The sequence below is a fragment of the Suncus etruscus genome, chromosome 10 (genome assembly GCF_024139225.1).
Source record: "Suncus etruscus isolate mSunEtr1 chromosome 10, mSunEtr1.pri.cur, whole genome shotgun sequence".
Classification (NCBI taxonomy): Eukaryota; Metazoa; Chordata; class Mammalia; order Eulipotyphla; family Soricidae; genus Suncus; species Suncus etruscus.
Window position 1 is genome coordinate 95,045,443 of NC_064857.1, and position 22,172 is coordinate 95,067,614.

Genomic DNA, 22,172 nt, shown 5'->3' on the forward strand with positions numbered 1-22,172 from the left:
TATCTATGCAAGTATGTATGAGATATATAGTACATATATATATGTATATATATATATATATATATATATATATATATATATATATATATATATATATATTATATATATATATATATATATATATATATATATATATATATATATATATATCAAATCCAGGTCAGCAGCAAATGCCCTACCTGCTGTGCTATTGCTCTGGCCCTAAGAATATATGTTTTTCTTCACTCACATACAGCAATGTTAACAGAGCAGTTTAATTTAATCTAATTTCATTTTCCAACAAAAGGTCTTCTTTTCACTATTATCTATTCCATATATATGAAGGTATGAGAATTAAGAACTGATTTAGTAGTAGAAGAGAATTGCATTGCTACAATTGCATTACAAATCAGTTTGCTGTGGTGATTAGTTTTGTGTAAAAATGTATATGGATTGGGGCTGGGTTCAGCAGTTAAGATGCATACCTAGGGGTTGGAGAGACAGCACAGCTTAAGACTTTTGTCCTGCAAGTGGCCAACCCAGGATAGACTGTGTGGTTCATTCCCAATAGGAGCAATTTTTTCCTTTGTTTTTTTTGGGTCACACCTGGCAGCACTTAGGGGTTACTCCTGGATCTACACTCAGAAATCGCTCCTGGAAGGCTCAGGGGACCATACGGGATGCCAGGATTCGAACCACCTTCCTTCTGTAAGGCAGAATGCCCTACCTCCATGCTATCTCTCCGGCCCCATGCCAGGAGTGATTTCTGAGTGCAGAGCCAGGAGTAACCCCAGAGTGCCACTGGGTGTGACCAAAAAACGCCCCCCCCCAAAAACAAATAAATAAATAAATGATTCATGCCTAGCAGGCACCCAATCTGGGCTTGACTCTCAACACCATATATCTGTCTTTACTTGGCACAACAGGGAACTAACTGCACAGCACCATATTCTCGGGCCTTTGCATTGAACCTCCAGTCCTGCTGGCTGAGAATCACTGGTGGGGGGCTCTGGACCTCCTGACCACTGCTTGGGAACATACCCACAAATACGTATGCAATAAAATAAAATAAAATTCAATGAAGCTTATAAAGCAGCAAAAGTAGTTTAAGAATAATGTGTTCTGTGGGCATTCCTCAGCAAGAGAAATGCATGACTCTCACATGTAAGGCCCTGGGGACTGAGCGATAGCATAGCAGTAGGGTGTTTGCCTTGCATGAGGCCGACCCAGGGCAGGACAGGGTTTGATCCCCAGCATCCCATATGGTCCCCCGAGCCTGTCCGGAGTGATTTCTGAGCAAACAGCCAGGAGTAACCCCTGAGCACCACCGGGTGTGGCCCAAAAACAAATCCCCCCGCCCCCCAAATCACATGTAAGCCTTGGAGTCAACCCTCAGCATAGAATATTAAAAAGGGAGTTTGGGGGAAAAGACCTAAAATAGCAGTGTAATGCTATGGCTTGACAATTTGACAAAAAGAAATTGAGATGCTACTAAAAAAAAGGGGGGGGAGAGAGTTTAAAACTAGGTGCACTAGGTATCTACATGTTTGAAATTCCTTGGTTTAAGCAAAATAAAAATACTAATAAATTTTATAATCAATTTGTTGTTTTTTTTTGTTTGTTTTTTTGGTTTTTGGGTCATACCTGGCAGCGCTCACGGGCTAGTCCTGGCTCTATGCTCAGAAATCGCTTCTGGCAGGCTTGGGGGACCATATGGGATGCTGGAATTCGAACCACCGTCCTTCTGCATGAACGGAAAATGCCTTACCTCCATGCTATCACTCTGGCCCCAATTTTATAATAAATTTATTGCCATATTGAAAAGGAAAGGAGTTTTCCCTATAAGGAGTTCTTTTTTTAAGTGCAGCTTTGCTTTAAGCTTTAAGTTCTTCATAAAAACTCAGTGACCTTGTCTAAGGCTGTCACAAGCCAGTGACAACAAAAGACAAGTACCCCCTACCTCCTGGTCTTAAAAGTTCTCGTTTTTAATATCAAAACCTCAGGTCAGCACAAAGAGAGAAAGATTAAGTCCTCAAGACCCCCCATTCACCCCACATGCTTTAGCATAGGAATGTGACCCTAGATGTAATGTTTACCCTATATGATAAAAGATGTAACCACTTCTCCCTCAAGTTTTATGACCCACTGTTAACTTTTGTGGTTGTTTCTTTGTTGTGATAAATGTTCTCCTAACTGAGTTAGGAGGCCTAAGTTAAAATGTTTTTCTTTTTTTTTTTTTGTTTGTTTTTGGGTCACACCCAGCAGTGCTCAGGGGTTACTCCTGGCTGTCTGCTCAGAAATAGCTCCTGGCAGGCATGGGGGACCATATGGGACACCAGGATTCGAACCAACCACCTTTGGTCCTGGATCGGCTGCTTGTAAGGCAAACACCTAAAATGTTTTTCTAAGATAAAAACCACAGCTGTGTCTGTGGCAGGGGGGTGAGATAACACTGACTTGTACCTTTGCTGTATAAAAACTTGTGAGAATTGTGTTTCAGGGCCTTTTGCTCTGGGGTTCATCCCTTAGCACTGGCCCTGGTGCCAATCGGGCATCAGAATAAATCATATTTACAAATATTCATGGCTCCATATCTCCTTGAAACGCTCGAGATGCCGCTCGCATCTCGAGAGAGGGGATTGATCCCCAGACCCCAGGTTATATATATTTTATAATCATATTATCCAATTAAGTTTGTGATGTTAGCCTTCAGCATAATATTAAATTATAACAAAGAAAAGTAGTATATTGTACTTACTTGGTCCATCTGAAGTCTTATCTTTTTTTCTTCTTTTACATACACAGCAAAACAGAGAAACTATATGGCTGAGAATGATCAGTGGTGGAGGCAGAACTGGTTTCTCATGATAAGCCATTATAAAATGGTATCGCTGGTACTTCCATACAATATTGGAAATTGCTTTCATTTGGAAGTACACATTGCTTGAATAACAGAAGAAAAAAGAATTCAGGCTATCATTTTAAAGTTTCATATATACAGACAATAGTTTTCATTGTTTCAGTTCTAATCATGAGGTTGAAAAAGTACATAATATATCTTATCTATATTTTTTTTGGTTTTTGGGCCACATCCAGTGTTGCTCAAGGGTTACTCCTTGCTCTGCACTCAGATATTGCCCTGGCAGGCTCAGCGTCCATATGGGATGCAGGGAATCCAACCAGGGTCCATTTGGGTTGGAGAGTGCAAGGCAAATGCCCTTCTGCTGTGCTATCACTCCGGCCCCAAGAGAGTACATTACATTAAGTAAGGCTAAAAAACATGAGAACATAGGTGTCACAGGATTACTTTGATACTGATACTGTTGAAGGTCTTCATCACAAACTCTGAGAGAAATGACTATAAAATATAACTTGGTCCTGCTGTGTGAGCAGGATGTTTCTGTGCTAAGTTCTATTCAGTGCTGCTCGGACCCAGTGTTACTGGGGATCATCACAACCACATCTAGTGTAGAAGATCAATGCAGTCCTGAGGATCAAACTTAGGGCCTCTACATAGCCCTTTGGCCTTTGTTCCTGGCTCACAAAATAGGATTCTTAAAATTTAAAAATTGTATGTAAATGACAAAAAATATGAGGAAATATTCAAACTTCACAGCAATAAAAACATAAATAAAAGCAAGATAGTTTAATTAATACCAGAAAAGCAACATTAGAAAGATAGTTAAAAGATAATTACTAGTGATAAGAATGTAGGGAATAAAAAGAAACAAAGAATGTAGGAAGGATGCAGACTTATTTTGACTTGAATTTTAAGAAGGCCTAAAAAGATTTGTAGTGAACAGTTCTATTTTTAGGAAAATAGTTCTAAGGAACCACTTAATGATTGACCAAATAACCACAAGATGACTTTTGCCTTATATGTGGTTGACCCAGGTTCAAATCTCTGGGATTTCATATGGCATCCCTGAGCACTGCCAGGATTACTCCTGAGTGCAAAGCTAGAGTAACCTCTGATCACTGCTGAATGTGGCCCAAAAAACATAGGGAAAAAAAGGAAGTGTTTAAAAATAATATTCAAGCCTTAGTTTTAAACATTATGTAAAACATACTATTGTTTTCTAAAAAAATATCCCTTATATAATAATAAAAATAGAGAATGGTATACCAGGATGTTAAGAATAAATTATTCATTTTCTATTTACTTTTCTGTGTTTACTTCTTAGTAGGCTAGTAAAAACTCCAAGTATTTTAAATTTATAAAAGACTTACATGCTCAAAGACAAATTTTAAATAAAAATTAATTTAAGGGGCCGGAGCGATAGTGTGGAGGTAGGGCATTTGCCTTGCATGCAGGACAGTGGTTCGAATCCCGGCATTCCATATGGTCCCCTAATCCTGCCAGGAGTGATTTCTGAGCATAGAGCCAGGAGTAACCCCTGAGCGCTGCCGGGTGTGACCCAAATACCCTGCCCCCCAAAACAAAGAAAAAAAAAACCCGCACACTGCAATTTTCAAAGATAATTACAGTAGCTTAAGTACCAAGTGTAATTTGCATAAATTCTCTGTATTTTCTTGTAAATAATTTTGATTATTTATTAATAATCTCATTAACATAGAGAGTGAATAAAATTCTTACTTGAAAAATGCAATTAGAAGATTGACCATAATGATATACTGTACAAAGAGGTAGACTGCTTGAAGAAATGGTGTCAACCATGTCCCAGTACCACAGATTGCAGGGACAGCGGAATCATTTGCACACACTTTAGAAAGAAAAAAAAATTAAAATACAATAATTAAATAGAACTGCTACTAATAAGTATTTCACCTGGTTTGAAAGTAATTTTGATAATATACAAGTATGTTTCACAGTCAAAAACCTTTGAGCAGTTGCAGGAATACAAAGGCTATTAGAATAGACCATCTGAAAAGAGAGTAAGTGATCAAACTCCCAGCATTGGTCACACCATCACAGATCCATAATAAAATAACTGAACCATTAAAGTACGAAGATTCATAGTGTATGTATAAAAAGAAAATAAGACTGCTGAGCTAATCTTATGTTAACAAGAAGGCCGGTGTGTTCAAATTCCCTCTAGATGAATAGTTACAATTGAATTGAATTGAATAAGGAATTGAGTTCCTTACTTTTCATTCTTTCTACCTGGAATATTTCTGAAGCCAGAATACAGCTGACTATAAACAAAGAGTGGAAGCAAGTTACTACTAAGCACTGAGTTAAGAAGAATAAGGTAAAACTGATTTTAAAAGGGCACAGATAGGAATAATCATAAACCAGTGACAAGTTTTATTACATGAATATTTACAATACATTTGTCTTGGATTTTAGTAAATTAAAAATAGTGGTCTTCAGAGGTCAGAGAATAATACAGCAGACAGGGCACTTGTCTTGTACACAGCCAACCTGGGTTTGATCCCCAGTATCCCATATGGCCCCCCACACCAACTAGGATGATTCCTGAGTGCAGAGCCAGGAATAAGCCCTGGACACCACCAAGGATGGATGCTCCCAGACCTCCTGGTCCAAAACCACAAATGAACGTCTTCAATCACTTGTCCAATCTGGTATATAGGACAGGTGCCAGTCCTCAGGTGAAAACGGTTGAAGAACACTAAAACTATGTAGATCATGGGACCAAAGACACAGTATAAATGAGTGCATGCTTGCAAGCAGCCTGGTTTGATCCCTAGAACCCCAAGAACCACCAGGAATGAGCCAAGAGCACAGAGACAGGAATAAGCCTTGAACACAAGTCTGGCTCCAAAATAAAAAAAAAAAAAAAAAAAAAACGGTAACACACATACATTACTGAAAATTTTCGTCTTGTTTCTCATATTCCTTAAAATGGTTTTATTAGCAAGTGGTAACAAAAAATTCTTTCCCTTTAAAATTTGCCTGGGTTGGAGAAACAATACAGGGGCAAAGAGCTTGTCTTGCATGAGGCTGACACCAATAACATAAATTTGTAAACTAAGCAGGAGAGATAACTCACAGGATTGCTGAATCAATGCCCAGCACCACAGAGCAAGGAGTAGATCCTAGCACCATTTAGTGAAAAAAACACAAAGAAAAGAGCCATGCATAAAAAAGGAATATCTCTTTCCCTTTGTTATTAGATGACAGACTCTTATCATAAAGTGATTATAGAGTTGACAAATGAAAAGGCACCCTAAGCTATGAATTAATGAACTAGTTCAAAAGACCATTCTATTTCTGATTTTGTTTATGTGAGCAAATATCCTTAGCTGTAAATCAGTTTAGGCCAGGTTTCCATTATCTGTAGTTGAAAAAGTAAAAAATATTCATCCCTGGGGCCGGGCGGTGGCGCTCGAGGTAAGGTGCCTGCCTTACCTGCGCTAGCCTAGGAGACGGACCACGGTTCGATCCCCCGGCGTCCCATATGGTCCCCCAAGCCAGGAGCGACTTCTGAGCGCATAGCCAGGAGTAACCCCTGAGCGTCACCGGGTGTGGCCCAAAAACCAAAAAAAAAAAAAAAAAAAAATATTCATCCCTCTTTTCCAATACTTTTCTTAACATGTCTTTTGAGATTAATACCCTTTGGGAATGCTGAGGGTGGTGGTAATGTTTTGGCTTAAAACATAATAAAAAGATGAGTTCATAAACATAAATCCTCACCATCAATTTCATATGCGTAAACTTCACCAAAAATCATCCAGTATGGCTGAAAAACAATATCTTTAGCAAGCGTCCAAGAAGGTTCTTCATGAGGATAAAGTATTGCCTTTCGGGGAACACCAAAACTAAGTAATACAAGAGCCATAATCACTACAATGTAGAACATATTGGCCACCTGTTAAAAAATAAACACTGTTAAAATATATGAAATTGAAATACAATGACCAATTTTCACCTTTATAAGGCTTGTTTGTTTGTAATAGGTAACAAGAATCTGATTTTTTTAGTCCAATATTATTGTTCAGGAAAATTTCATCACTAAACCTTTGGTTTGGTTTGGTTTGGTTTTGGGACCACTATCAGCGACACCTAAGGGCTACTCCTAGCTCCGAGTTCAGTAATCACTCCTGGCAGGCTTGGGGTATCATTTGGGATGTTAGGTATCAAATCTGGGTCAGTCATGGGTTAGCTGCATGCGAGGCAAACACCTTACTCACTGTGCTATTTTTCTGATCCACACTACATAAATTTTAGTATCAAGGGGATATTGAAAAAAAACCCCAACAACATAAGCTACACAAAACATGGGCGGGCATCTTTGCCCACTTCCCAAAAGAATACTAATCCTTGAACCTTCTCTACATTCCAGCCGTATCCCCAACCAAATATGGTACTTTATTAATAGGTTTGAAAACTCCAAAGTGCCAAATGAGCAACAAACCAATTACAAGCATAGTGTTAAAAAAAAGTGACAAGGTCATCCAAAGTGAACAATGCCTTTTCATGTTTATGTTTATAAAAATATAGTTTATGGTTTTAATATCGACATGACTGTGAAAGTCTAATTGAGATTTAATAATTGAAAAAGGACATATCTGGGCCTGAAGAAAGAGCACAGCAGTGTTTGCCTTGCAAGCAGCAGATCAAGGACCTAAGGTGGTTGGTTCGAATCCCGGCGTCCCATATGGTCCCCTGTGCCTGCCAGGAGCTATTTCTGAGCAGACAGCCAGGAGTAACACCTGAGCAACGCTGGGTGTGGCCCCAAAACAAAAAAACAAAAAATTAAAAAACAAAAGAAGAAGAAAAAGGGCATATCTTCAATCACAATGCAACTTCAGCATTACATAGAAATTAAAAAGAAAAATATAATAAAAGTTCATTTCTTTTTCTTTTTAAACTTATTGTTATTTTGGGCCATACCCAACTGTGCTCAGGGTTATTCCTGGCTGCACTCAGAAATAGCCTCTGCCAGGCTGGGGGACCATATGGGATGCCGGGAATCGAACAGGGGCTCTCCCGGGTCAGTCGCATACAAGGCAAACACCCCATCACAGTGCTATCTCTCTGGCCTCAAAAGTTTGTTTCTAACTACCTTTTTACATGTATATGTTATCACCTTTACATTTCAAGTGAATAGTTGTTTTACTCATTACTTTCATAAATAATTCACTGGGTAGAAACCTTATACAGAACAAACTTATAGTAAGTCTATAATCTAATGTGAATAGTAACTAATGGTAAATCAAAGGAATGACTATGATCTTTTGTGTGTATAAAAATAAAGCCTCCGGGCCCGGAGAGATAGCACAGCAGCGTTTGCCTTGCAAGCAGCCGATCCAGGACCAAAGATGGTTGGTTCAAATCCCGGTGTCCCATATGGTCCTCTGTGCCTGCCAGGAGCTATTTCTGAGCAGACAGCCAGGAGTAACCCCTGAGCACCACTGGGTGTGGCCCAAAAACCAAAAAAGGGCCTCCTGCATGCAAAGCATATGCTCCAATAACGTGAGCCAGTTGCTCTTGGCGAGCGAGCAAGCGAGCAAGAGAGTGTGTGTGTGTGCGCACATGCGCCGCACTGGTGGCTCTGCACTTTGGAATCGCTCTTGGCAGGCTCAGAGGACTATTTGGGATGCCGGGGATTGAACCTAGGTTGGCTGTGTACAAGGCAAATTCCCTATAACTGTACTACAGCTCTGGTCCTTCTTCAGGTACTTCTTAATGATACAAATCTCAGAAACAGAAAAGAAACTGAAAGTTAAAGGTAAAGGGAACAAACTAAAATGGAATAATTATAATATTTATATATTCACTTAGATCTAATTTTTTGTTTCTAAGATTTTTTTTAAAATTTCACTTTATGGGGGCCAGAGAGATAGCACAGCGGCATTTGCCTTGCAAGCAGCCGACCCAGGACCTAAGGTGGTTGGTTCGAATCCCTGCGTCCCATATAGTCCCCTGTGACTGCCAGGAGCTATTTCTGAGCAGATAGCCAGGAGTAAACCCCTTGAGCACTGCCATGTATGCCCCCCCCCCCAAAAAAAAATATTCACTTTATGTTAAGAGTGACTTCAAGTAAAGAGTACTAATCCCCTGGGTAGACAGAGGTGGTGGTGGGAAATCAAAGATTTAAATTAACCTCATCAAAACATTATTCATAGCTTCCTTTTACATAAAGCTTGTTTGTTGATATGAGTAATGAGTAAGAAGGGTTATTACATGTTACACAAAAATATATTATTCAGGGAAGTAAAATGCATCTCATAAAATTATAGAGAAAATAGGGCCGGGCGGTGGCGCTAAAGGTAAGGTGCGCCTGCCTTGCCTGCGCTAGCCTTGGACAGACCGTGGTTCGATCCCCCGGTGTCCCATATGGTCCCCCAAGCCAGGAGCAACTTCTGAGCACATAGCCAGGAGTAACCCCTGAGCGTTACAGGGTGTGGCCCAAAAACTAAAAAAAAAAAAAAATTTATAGAGAAAATAAATCTGGTCAAATTGTAAGAGATTTTGGGGAGGAGGGCTCACACCTGTTGACTCTCAGGGGTTACTCCTGGCTATGCGCTCAGAAATTGCTCCTGGCTTGGGGAACCACATGGGGATGCTGGGGTCCATCCTAGATTAGAGCGTGCAAGGCAAACGCCCTATCGCTTGCACCACCGCTTCGGCCCCCATTGTAAGAGATATAAAAAAAAAATCTTTCGGGGGCCCAGAGAGATAGCACAACGGCATTTGACTTGCAAGCAGCCGATCCAGGACCAAAGATGGTTGGTTTGAATCCCGGTGTCCCATGTGGTCCCCCGTGCCTGCCAGGAGCTATTTCTGAGCAGACAGCGAGGAGTAATCCCTGAGCACCGCTGGGTGTGGCCCAAACCCCCCCACCCCAAAAAAAAAATCTTTCCTCAAAAATTTTTTTGTTTTTTTGAGTTGAAGGGTAAACTCATCAATAAGTTAAAAAGCTATGGGAATGAGTATTAAAAAAAAGTTGTCATTCTAATGAGGAAGAAAATGAAGGACTATGTGGCCTACGCAACGAAAAGGTGCTAAACAATGATAACGGATACATCTTAAAGGAAATGTACAAATTATGCAAAGCAATGTTTGAGTTTTAGTCAATAAATCAAAATCTATCAAGAATATAAAACCATTAAAACATGAGTTGGGGTTCTCCCTAACAGTGCTTAAAGAGCCTGGAGATCAGTCTTAGGGATACCTGCCCTAGCTGTGCAAGACTAACTGTTCCAAGGTCAGACCTGGTAAAGCAGTGCTTGTGGGGTGGGGTCATCAAAGCTATACCCAACACTATTGGGGGGCTGTTAGAGATACTTGCAGTGCTGAGGGTCAAACTTAGGGCCTTATTTCTCCAATTTTTTTTTGTCTATTTTTGGTGCATACCTGGTGGTGCTCAGGAGTTACTCCTGGCTTTGCACTCAGAAATTACTCCTGGCAGGCTCAGGGGGCCACATGGGATGCCGGAGATCAAACCCTGGTGAGTCCCATCGGCAGCGTGCAATGCAAGTGCCCTATCGTTATGCTAAAACTCCATCCCTAAAACAGTTTTTTAAGGATGGGGAACTGATACTCAGATTTGCATTTTTAAAACATTTCTCTCTTTTTTTTTTTTTTTTTTTTTTTTGGTTTTTGGGCCACACCCAGCGGTGCTCAGGGGTTACTCCTGGCTGTCACCTCAGAAATAGCTCCTGGCAGGCACGGGGGACCATATAAGACACAGGGATTCGAACCAACCACCTTTGGTCCTGGATCAGCTGCTTGCAAGGCAAACACTGCTGTGCTATCTCTCCAGGCCCTAAAATATTTCTCTTAATATAGACTGTTTATGAGAAGACCAATTAGTAGACTAACATGGGTGTCAGATATGAATGGACTGCTTGAGTAGTAACAATAATAATGAAAATTTCACAAATGGGGAGCTAATAAGTTCATGCTTTTCATTTTGATCTTAAAACCTCTTCATTTTGATCTTACAACAGTCCTAGCAAGAAGCACTTTTAAAAAATAAAAGGACTTCGGGGCCGGGTAGGTGGCGCTGGAGATAAGGTGCCTGCCTTGCAAGCGCTAGCCAAGGAAGGACCGCGGTTCGATCCCCCGGCGTCCCATATGGTCCCCCCAAGCCAGGGGCGATTTCTGAGCACATAGCCAGGAGTAACCCCTGAGCGTCAAACGGGTGTGGCCCAAAAACAAAAACAAAAACAAAAACAAAAAAAAATAAATAAAAGGACTTCAAGATAAAGAGAATAAAACAGGACTTTTTAACCTTATTTTATCATTCTTCAAAAAGTTAACATCCTTATGAAATGATCCATTTGAACTAGTATGTAAATAAACATGAAAAAACATTCTTCATCCAAGCAAAACTGCATCAACATATTTTCTAATTTAATAAAATATGAATAAGCAGGAGTATCAGTTGCCTTTCCACTTACCATTTTTCCAATCATCATTACATAAGGTCCTGCCTGCTGATTTACGGCAAGAAAATCTAGCAAACGCACATACCAAAATATAATGTTAAGACAGTAAGTTAATCTTCCTGCCACAAAAACACTATTATCATAAGCATTCTCATAGTTCCACTTTGCTCCAACTCTCAGTCCAAATCCAATGAAGAAAGAAATAATGGCAATTGTATCACTGATATTGAAGTAATCACTAAACCACACTTTAATCTTCTGGCTTATCTTCCCAGCTTCGGACATAAAGATCTAAAAGTTAAAAATAAGTAAATTAAACTCCATTTTGTCCTAGATAATTAAAACATGCCAGCATTCACTAACATTCATAGTATGTTAAAAATTTCTCAGTAGAGAGCCCAGAGCAATAGCACAGGGTGTAGGGTGTTGCATGTGGTCAACTGAGTTCAATATGGGGCATTTCATATGATCTCCTGAGAATTGTCAGGAATGATGTCTGAGTGTAGAGAAAGGAATAAACCCTGAACAACACCAGGAATGGCCCCCAAACTAAACAAAGCTTATTTTGGAATTATTAAATTTAATACTTAAATTTATTTGAAATTATTAAATTAAAATTTATACAGGAATTAGGAGCATGCCTTGCATTCTGCCAACCCTGGTGTAATCCCTGGTACCACATAGTATACTAGGCTCTGCAGGTATCTACGTACAGCCAGAATGCCTGGTTATTTCCCAGAATTCTGGGCCCTTGCACTGAATCTATAGGACAAGAATTGTTGGGAGTTAACTCTGGAACTCTCTGAGGCTCAGACCTTTGGGAAGTTCATAAAAAATTATTTTTCAAGTATTTTTGATAATTTTATTTTGGTATTTATGATATATTTGATAAGAAAAATTTAATATAGCAGAGACAAAATATGACCTGTCCTCTCAAATATTCTCTCTCTCCATCTATATATATATGTATGCATGTATGTATTGTTATATAAGTATATGTAAATGACCTGCTCAGTCATCTTAAGAATTTGAAAAAAATCTTAGGACATAGTTTTCTTTTTTCCCCCTTTTTTTTTTTTTGGGGGGGGGGCACACCCGGTAGTGCACAGGGGTTTACTCCTGGCTCTGTGCTCAGAAATCATTTCTGGCAGGCTCAAGGACCTAACGGAATTCTGGGATAGAACCTGGGTCAGTTGCATGCAAGGCAAATGCTCTACCCACTGTCTATCATCGCTCCAGACCCCTGACAGTTTTTTAGACTTAAGAGAAACTTGGCAGTCACCAAGTTTTACCAGGCTAGTTCCATAGACTCACTTTTCTCAAAAGATAAGTAAACCAAGCTGTGAAAAATAATGGATATATGGGCCATGCAGTAGAAAGCTGGCAATCTTGGGTGGAGAGGGTATCCAAGACCCTGGCCTGCAGCATCCATCACCCAGAATCACTGTTTTACCTTTGGCCCTGCCTCAGCAACCCTCTATGACTTGGGATCACTAATCTGACCAAACTTCAGGTATGCTGGTATTGAGCTGTTATCATCAGGGCTTTTAAGAGCAAGTGTGAGAACCCTCCCCATTATCTTTTTGCTTTCAGGAAGACTGGTAGCTGAGAACAAACCCCTAAGTACCTCAGTATGAGTAATAGAACTTTGAATTTTTGGACAACTTCATTTGTTTGATACTGTCATCCCTATAGGAACACATCAATTTAACAGAACAGACAACTAACAAGATCTTACTAAATCTTCTGCCATTGTATTAATGACCTAATTGGAAATAAAATAATTTTCACAAATGTGCTTGATACTGTATTTATTTTTTTTTGTTTCCTTTTTAACTTTTTTCCTCTTCCATTTGCTTCTTTTCTTTTTAAATAAATTTGCTTTCACTTATCTGGAAACAGATGTATTATGTCTACTATGACAATTACATATCATGTCAACTATGTGATGTGTGACACATTTGCTTTAAAGTATTAAAAAAAACTATTTTTTAATTTCCCTCCCCTCCAAAATAAAAACTTTTAAAAAGTTGTCCATAAGCTATAAAATAATGAAAAGTCTTTATTTTTTAATGGTTTTTTGGACCACACCCGGCAACTTTCAGGGATTACTCATGACATTGCACTCAGAAATTGCTTCTGGCAGGCTCGGGGGACCATATTGGGATGCCATAAAAATCAGGGGTTCTGGGGCCGGGAAGGTGGCTCTAGAGTTAAGGTGTCTGCCTTGCAAGCGCTAGCGTAGAACGAACCGTGGTTCAATCCCCCGGTGTCCCATATGGTCCCCCCAAGCCAGGGGCGATTTCTGAGCGCATAGCCAGGAGTAACCCCTGAGTGTCAAACGGGTGTGGCCCAAAAACCAAAAAAAAAAAAAATCAGGGGTCCTCAAACTTTTTAAACAGTTCACTGTCCTTCAGACCATTGGAGGGTCTGACTATAGTAAAAACAAAACTTAAACGAATTCTTATGCACACTGCATATATCTTATTTTGCAACGAAGAAACAAAACAAGTACAAATATAATATGTGGCCCGCGGGCCATAGTTTGAGGACCACTGCCATAGATCAAACCTGAGTCGGTCTCTGGTTGGCCACATGCAAGGCAAATGCCCTCCTGCTGTGCTGACGGTCCAGCCCTGAAAGGTCTTCTTTCTATACTTGTTTTAGTGAATTTTTCTCTATGGAGAAATTTACTGTTGTTCAAAGGATCCTAATTATTTTTATTATATGCAGTTAGAAATATCTTTTTTTTTTTGTTTTTTTGTTTTTGTTTGTTTTTGGGCCACACCTGGCAGTGCTCAGGGGTTACTCCTGGCTGTCTGCTCAGAAATAGCTCCTGGCAGGCACGGGGGACCATATGGGACAGCGGGATTCGAACCAACCACCTTTGGTCCTGGATCGTCTGCTTGCAAGACAAACACCACTGTGCTATCTCTCCAGGCTCACAGTTAGAAATATCTTAGCAGAAGCCTATATAGTATGAAGGTTATTAAGGTCAAGGTCTTTACTTTGATGTAAAGCTGACAGACTTTTAGGCAGTACATACGATCCTTTACCACAAGGAGTGACCGCTAACCACTGCTGATTAAAAAGCCAAAATAAAAATCTCTGCAACTTTCTTTTATCACTTGAAACCCTAATTTATTCAAATATGCTGGTAATGTTACAGGTTTCATACACATGGATCATAGCATATAGACATAAGCAATGTCTAATAAGCTTTTTTTTTATTCACGGAGGGGTAAAGATGAGAAGGCCTACACCTGGCAGTATGTAAGGGTTATTCCTGATATGATGCTGAGCAAACCATGGGTAACAAATGCAAAAACATAGAAATCATAACCTGGTTGCGATCTTTAGAACAGCAAATATGAATATTAAGCCATCAGCTACTGAAATTATGAATAACATAAATACATCCAGCTATGTACGCAAACAAAACACTTCTATAGGAAATTACTAGTAGGAAAACTACATACATACCTCACGGATTTTCTCAATAGCATAGGTAAAAATATAAGCAATAACAATCCATTCTTGAACTGAAGGTAGTCGTTCCATTTCTACGAGGACCACAAATGTATAAAGCATCAAAAACCCTAAGTATGCCAACTGAAAAAAGATAAATAAAAAGTTATAAAAAGTTTCCTTCTGAAAATTTTTCACGTATGCACATGAAAAAAATCCCTGACATTTTCAAGCCAATCATCACGATGTTTTATTTATTTATTTTTCATTACACTGTTTTAAAAGGGGCTAGTAAAAAAAAGCAGAGGACTAGTTTTCAGTTCTCTGAAACTTTATGCCCTTCAAACCCCACTGAATTCAAAGACTGCTAAGTTTGGCCTCTACTAAAAATTAAGCTCTACTACTAAATATTACATAAGCAAGTAAAAAATAGAAAGGTTTAATTTGACTTAATTTACTACAGTAAATCTTCAGTTAAATTTGTCTGGCAAAACAGAAATGGGTCTTGTTAATGAAGAGTTTTCAGTGGGTTGAATAATATACCTTGCATGAAGAGGCATGAGTTTGATCCCTGGTTAGTTATGTCTAATATCTACCTCTACACTTTAAAAAAGGAAATGATCTTTAGCAAACTATCAACCTTTTAGAGAAGGAAGTGTAATCATGTTCTGGCAAAGCAAGGGTGAAAGAGTACTCAAAAGTTTATTTTAGGGAATTTAGTCACTTACATATTAAAACTTAAAAACTAAATTTTCCCGGGGGCCCGGCGCTAGAGGTAAGGTGCCTGCCTTGCCTGCGCTAGCCTTGGACGGACCTCGGATCCCCCGGCGTCCCATATGGTCCCCCAAGCCAGGAGCAACTTCTGAGCGTATAGCTAGGAGTAACCCCTGAGCGTCACCGGGTGTGGCCCAAAAAAAAACAAAAATAAAAACAAAAAACAAAAACAAAACAAACAAACAAAAAAAACCCTAATTTTTCCCACAAAACTATCATTCACTTAGCCTCTGGTTTGAAGTAGGTGCACTGGGCTTTCAGAAAGTTACATTAATAGGCAAAATGTACACTTCGCACTGAGTCACAGCATCATGGGAGCCTCTGAGAAGTTCCAGGAGTGATGTTAAAATTAGGGGATGAGGGGGCCGGAGAGATAGCACAGTGGCGTTTGCCTTGCAAGCAGCCGACCCAGGACCTAAAGTGGTTGGTTCGAATCCAGGCATTCCATATGGTCCACTGTGCCTGCCAGAGCTATTTCTGAGCAGATAGCCAGGAATAACCTCTGAGCACCGCCAGGTGTGGCCCAAAATCCAAAAAAAAAAAAAAAAATTAGGGGATGAGGAACCGGAGAGATAGCACAGCTGTAAGGCATTTGCCTTTCATGCAGAAGGATGGTGGTTCGAAATCCGGCATCCCGGATACCCGGGATATCCCGCTACCAGGAGTGATTTCTAATCATAGAGCCAAGAGTAACCCTAAGCGCTACCGAGTGTGACCCAAAAACAAAAAAGGGGGTGGGGGGCGCGATGAGGCATACTCTTTACATTTATGAGATGTTCTGGGTCTGATCCCCAGCATCAATCCTACCATAAGTCAGGGATTAATCTCATGTATTTCTTTAGATCCATTCCTCTAAAGAGGTACTCTTTATTATAGTAGTTAAATCTGTTCATCTATAAAATCAAAGTGAATTATGTATTAGAAAAGTGAAATATGTATTCTAATATAATTAGGAAACACCCCAATGTAATCTAGCTCAGCATTCTTCAGCCACTCGAACCTCCATCTAACACCATGCATAAGGGTCAAATACAAATGGATTAAAGAGAAACTATAAGGTTTATAAAACAATACATAGGTAAAAAAAAAAAAAAAAAACTCCATAATACTTGAGACTAAAGGTATCTTCAAGGAGGAAACATCACTGTCCAAACAGTGTTGGTGGGGATGTGGAGAGAAAGGAATTCTCATTCATGCTGATGGGAATGCCATAGCCTTCATAGAAAAAAATATGGAGATTCCTCAAAAAACTGCAAATTGGGGCCAGATAGCACAGCGACAGGGTGTTTGCCTTGCATGCAAAAGGATGGTGGTTCGAATCCCAGCATCCCATATGGTCCCCCAAGCCTGCCGGGGGCAATTTCTGAGCCTAGAGCCAGGAGTAGTCTCTGAGCGCTGCCGGGTGTGACCCCCCCCCCAAAAAAAAATCCTGCAAATTGAGCTCTCATATGATCCAGCTATACCACTCCTAGGGATATACTCTAGGAACACAAAAACACAATACAGGGGCCAGAGAGATAGCATGGAAGGTAGGGCATTTGCCTTATATGCAGAAGGACAGTAGTTCGAATCCTGACATCCCATATGGTCCCCTGAACCTGCCAGGAGCAATTTCTGAGCATAGAGCCAGGAGGAACCCCTGAGTGCTGCCAGGTGAGACCTCAAAACAAAAAACAAACAAACAAAAGAACCCAACAATACAAAAATGTCCTTTGCATGCGTATGTTCATTGCTGTGCTTTTTACAATAGCCAGAATCTGGAAACAATCCAGATGCCCAACAGATGACTGGCTAAAGAAACTGTGGTACATTTACATAACGGAATACTATGCAGCTATCAGGAAAAAAATGAAGTCATGAAATTTTCCTAAATATGGATAGACATGGAAACTATTATGCTGAGTGAAATATATCAGAGGGAGAGAGATAAGACACAGAATAGTCTCACTCATCTATGAGATTTAAGAAAAATAAAAGTTTGGGGCCAAAGAGATAGAACAGCAGTAGAGCAATTGCCCTGCACACAGTCTACCCAGGTCGGATGGTGGTTTGAATCCCGGAATCCCATATGGTTCCCCAACCCTGCCCAGGGCCATTTCTGAGCTCAGAGCCAGGAGTAATCCCTGAGCACTGACTGGTGTGATCCAAAAAATCAAAAAAAGGAAGGAAGGAAGGAAGGAAGGAAGGAAGGAAGGAAGGAAGGAAGGAAGGAAGGAAGGAAGGAAGGAAGGAAGGAAGGAAGGAAGGAAGGAAGGAAGGAAGGAAGGAAGGAAGGAAGGAAGGAGGGAGAGAGGGAAGGAGGGAGGGAGGGAGGGAGGGAGGGAGAGGGAGGGAGGGAGAGGGAGGGAGGGAGGGAGGGGGGGAGGGAGGAAGGAGGGGGAGAGAGCGAGGGAGGGGGGAGGGAGGAAGGAGGGGGAGAGAGGGAGGGAGGGGGGAGGGAGGGAGGAAGGAAGGAAGGAAGGAAGGACGGAAGGAAGGAAGGAAGGAAGGAAGGAAGGAAGGAAGGAAGGAAGGAAGGAAGGAAGGAAGGAAGGAAGGAAGGAAGGAAGGAAGGAAGGAAGGAAGGAAGGAAGGAGAAAAGACATTATTGTAATAATACCCAGAGACAGTAGAGATGAGGAGGAAGGAAATAAGTCAGAGGGAGAGGCACACAGAATAGTCTCACTCATCTATGGGTTTTAAGAAAAACAAAAGACATTATTGTAATAATCCCCAGAGACAACAGAGATGAGGGCTGGAGGACCAGCTCATGATATAAAGTTTACCACAAATATTGTTGAGTGCATATAACAACTATCATGACAATGGTAATGAGCGAGAGAAGTGGAATGACTGTCTCGAATACAGGCAGAGGTGGGAAAGGAGGGAGATAGGGGCATTGGTAGTGGGAAGGTTGCACTGATGTTATTTTTTTTATAACTGAAACCCAACTATAAACATGTTTGTAATCATGGTGCTTAAATTAAGGTATTATTTAAAAAAAATAAACATACCGTATTAAACCAGAACTTTACAATTGGTGCATGATAAAAGGCATAAAACTTTCGTGTGATTGGAAGCTTTTTTGATTTTATTTGTATTTCCATTTCATTTTTTACTTCATTGCTGTCTAATATTCTGACTTCTTTAAAAACTTCCTAAAATGAAAAGAAATTATTGTATATTTATTCACAATAATTTTGCATTTACGTAAGTCTCTCCAGCTTACCATGGGAATCTCTTCTGTTATGTTCTGAAAGTTGTTTTCACTATCTTCCATTGTCATTTGATGGGCATCTTGGGATTGTGGAATATGGGACATTTCAGCCTTAGTTTTATACTCGAGCATTAGTATAGCAGGTGGAACTAAAATGCTTAAAATAACCTAAAAAAGAAACAATGTAAGTTTATATTTTAAACTAATAATTAAGGAATATGACCAATAATATAGTTAAAGCAAAACAAAATTATTTAATATCATTAGGTATTGGGTGGCCAAAGGAAATAAACCAGACCAAGCTGAGGAAGATGAAACTGTGGTCAAGGGGCAGTAGAGCGAGGGACGCCAAAACCAACAACAATTTTTATTCCCTTCAATCCATCCCAGGCCAGGGGAGGGTCCATAATAAACAAAAGCACCTAAATGGAGTTAAAACTGTGTAGGTGAGATTATATATTACAAAAGCCTTGGGTGAAGAGCAAAGGGAGAGAGGTTGGAAATCCTTGTTTTTGTGCCACACCAGTGGTGCTCAGGGTTACTCCTGGCTCCAAAATTGCTCCTGGCAGGCTCAGGGATCATATGGGATGCCGGAGATGGAACCTGAATCTGTCCCAGGTTGGCAACATGCAAGGCAAATGCCCTACTATTGTGCTATTACTCCAGCCCCAGTTGGAAATCTTTGTATTGAAATAAAATATATGTGATCTGGGGCCGGAGAGATAGCACAGCGGCGTTTGCCTTGCAAGCAGCCAACCCAGGACCTAAGGTGGTTGGTTTGAATCAAGGCACCCCATATGGTCCCTGTGCCTGCCAGGAGCCATTTCTGAGCAGATAGCCAGGAGGAGTAACTCCTGAGCACCGCGGGGTATGGCCCAAAAACCAAAAAAAAAAGGGTGATCTAACAACTTATCATATTTAGATATACCTGAGTTTGAGCCGAATTGCTTTAAGGAGTATAAACATTTGGGCATTAAGACGTGAAGGCAGGCCCGGAGAGATAGCACAGTGGCGTTTGCCTTGCAAGCAGCCGATCCAGGACCAAAGGTGGTTGGTTTGAATCCCGATGTCCCATATGGTCTCCCGTGCCTGCCAGGAGCTATTTCTGAGCAGACAGCCAGGAGTAACCCCTGAGCACTGCCGGGTGTGGCCCAAAAACAAACAAACAAAAGACATGAAGTCAGAATAAAAGATATAGCTTTTTTTTTTTTTTGGTTTTTGGGTTATACCCAGTGACACTCAGGGGTTACGCTCAGAAATCACCCCTGGCTTGGGGACCATATGGGAAGCCGGGGGATCAAACCAAGGTCCATCCTAGGTTAGTGCGTGCAAGTCAAACGTCCTACCGCCTGCGGCACTGCTCTGGCCCGAAAGATTTAGCAATTTTAAATAACATTTAAAAAATCAGATTACAGGGTCAGAGAGATGGTACAAGATTGAGGTGCTTGTCTGGCAATGTAACCAAGGCAGTTTTAATCATGAGTATTAAATATGCCCCTTCAAATAAATAAAAACAAATCAATCAACAACAACAAAATATGGTCCCTCAATCACTCATAAGTAGAGCCAGGAAAAGCCCTAAGTACAGCCAGTTGTAGCCAACTCTGTGTCTCCCCTCAACAAATTTAAAAAATAATCAGATTACTTTGCCCAGAAACATATTTTTTTTCTATTTAAACAAAACTCTAGCCTTATTAAATGGTTCAGATCTTAATTTTATTCCTAAAATTTTTTGCAAATGCCTGTGTCAAAACATGATTTTAACCTCCCCCCTCCCCCAAGAAAAGATAATAAAATAGGCAATATGTTTGTCTTGCATGCACCAGTCCCAGATTTGATACCTGGGGCCAGATATGGTCTAAGTACTGTCATGTTATCCCTAGTAAGCTCTGAGTACAGCTGAATGTGAATAAACAACATGATTAATCATTATGTGCATCTTAACTTGACTCTAAGATTCTTTCTTACCAGCAGAATCCTAACGCACAAACCAATGTTCAAAATAAACACTCTAGTCCAGTCATCTCCCTGGTTGGTCCTATCTTAATAGTTGACTAGTGTTCATTACCATTTTTTTTGGGCCACACCCGTTTGGTGCTCAGGGGTTACTCCTGGCTAAGCACTCAAAAATCGCCCCTGGCTTGGGGGGACCATATGGGACGCCGGGGGATCGAACAGCGGTCCTTCCTTGGTTAGTACTTGCACCTTACCTCTAGTGCCACCTCGCTAGCCCCCATGGGTCACAACTGGCAGTGCTCAGGAGTACCTGGCTCTACACTCAGAAATCGCTCCTGGCAGGCTCAGGGGACCATATAGGATGCGGGGATTTGAACCACTGTCCTGCATGCAAGGTAAATGCTCTACCTCCATGCTCTCTCTCCGGCCCTTCATTACCAACTTTTTTTTTTTTTTTTGGTTTTTGGGCCACACCCTGCGGTGCTCAGGGGTTACTCCTGGCTGTCTGCTCAGAAATAGCTCCTGGCAGGCACGGGGGACCATATGGGACACCAGGATTCGAACCAACCACCTTTGGTCCTGGATCGGTTGCTTGCAAGGCAAATGCCGCTGTGCTATCTCTCCGGGTACTCATTACCAACTTTTAACAGTCAACAATTAAACTATTTCTCTCATTATGCTTTCAACTTCTTAGTTAAGATAAAGAATTACTTTCATTTTATAAATGAAAACGAAACCATCAAAAATACCAGTTAATTTATACCCTTCTGCAGCCTTTGTTTTCTGGGCCGCAGTTAGCTGTTTGTTAGGGCTTTCTCCTGACTGGCAAAGGTTTGGGATATTGGCTGCAGGGATTGAAATCAGGTCAGTTAGTGTATGGCAAATACTTTTTCACTGTACTATCTCTCTGTCCACTTACCCCAAATCTTTTTTTTGTTTGTTTGTTTTTTTGGGCCACACCTGGTGACACTCAGAGGCTAAGAAGTTACTACTCCTGGCTATGTGCTCAGAAATCACTCCCATTTTGGGGGAGCATATGGGATGCCGGGGAATCGAATCTAGGTCCTTCCTAGGTCCACTGCATGCAAGCAAACACCTCACCACTGCACCACCATTCTGCCCCCCCCCCCCCCAATTCTTATTTATGCCTGGGTTTTGGGCCACACCTGCTTGGCTTTCCTCAGGCATCATTCCCAGTAGTCCATGGGGTACCAAGCAGTGCTAGGGATAGAACCCAGGTCTACAACTTGCAAAGCTTATACAGAAGGCCTTGGAATTAGCTCCCCATTCCTTACCAAATTCTTAAAATCTTCAAATAATCAAGCATGTGCAATATACCTCAAGAAAATTACAAGTAATAGAAAATTAAGTTAGCAACATTGAAGTTTATAAGCTGGGTATCAATCTTTCATAAAGCATTAAATTTTTTAGCTGCACAGGGCTGTAATGACTAGTAATCACATTTGTTGTTTTCAGA

General features: G+C 40.6%; 1 protein-coding gene across 1 annotated transcript in view; it reads right to left on the bottom strand.

The window, feature by feature from the left end:
* TRPM7 (transient receptor potential cation channel subfamily M member 7) overlaps positions 1-22,172 on the bottom strand; it is a 125,283-nt gene that overhangs the window by 37,111 nt on the left and 66,000 nt on the right. The window contains exons 18-24 of the mRNA XM_049781432.1: positions 18,752-18,907; positions 18,537-18,680; positions 14,785-14,913; positions 11,314-11,592; positions 6,599-6,773; positions 4,577-4,703; positions 2,738-2,922 (exon numbers count right to left, since the gene is read on the bottom strand). Of these exons, the coding sequence (XP_049637389.1) occupies positions 2,738-2,922; positions 4,577-4,703; positions 6,599-6,773; positions 11,314-11,592; positions 14,785-14,913; positions 18,537-18,680; positions 18,752-18,907 (1,195 nt within the window). The remainder of the gene's footprint in view (positions 1-2,737; positions 2,923-4,576; positions 4,704-6,598; positions 6,774-11,313; positions 11,593-14,784; positions 14,914-18,536; positions 18,681-18,751; positions 18,908-22,172) is intronic.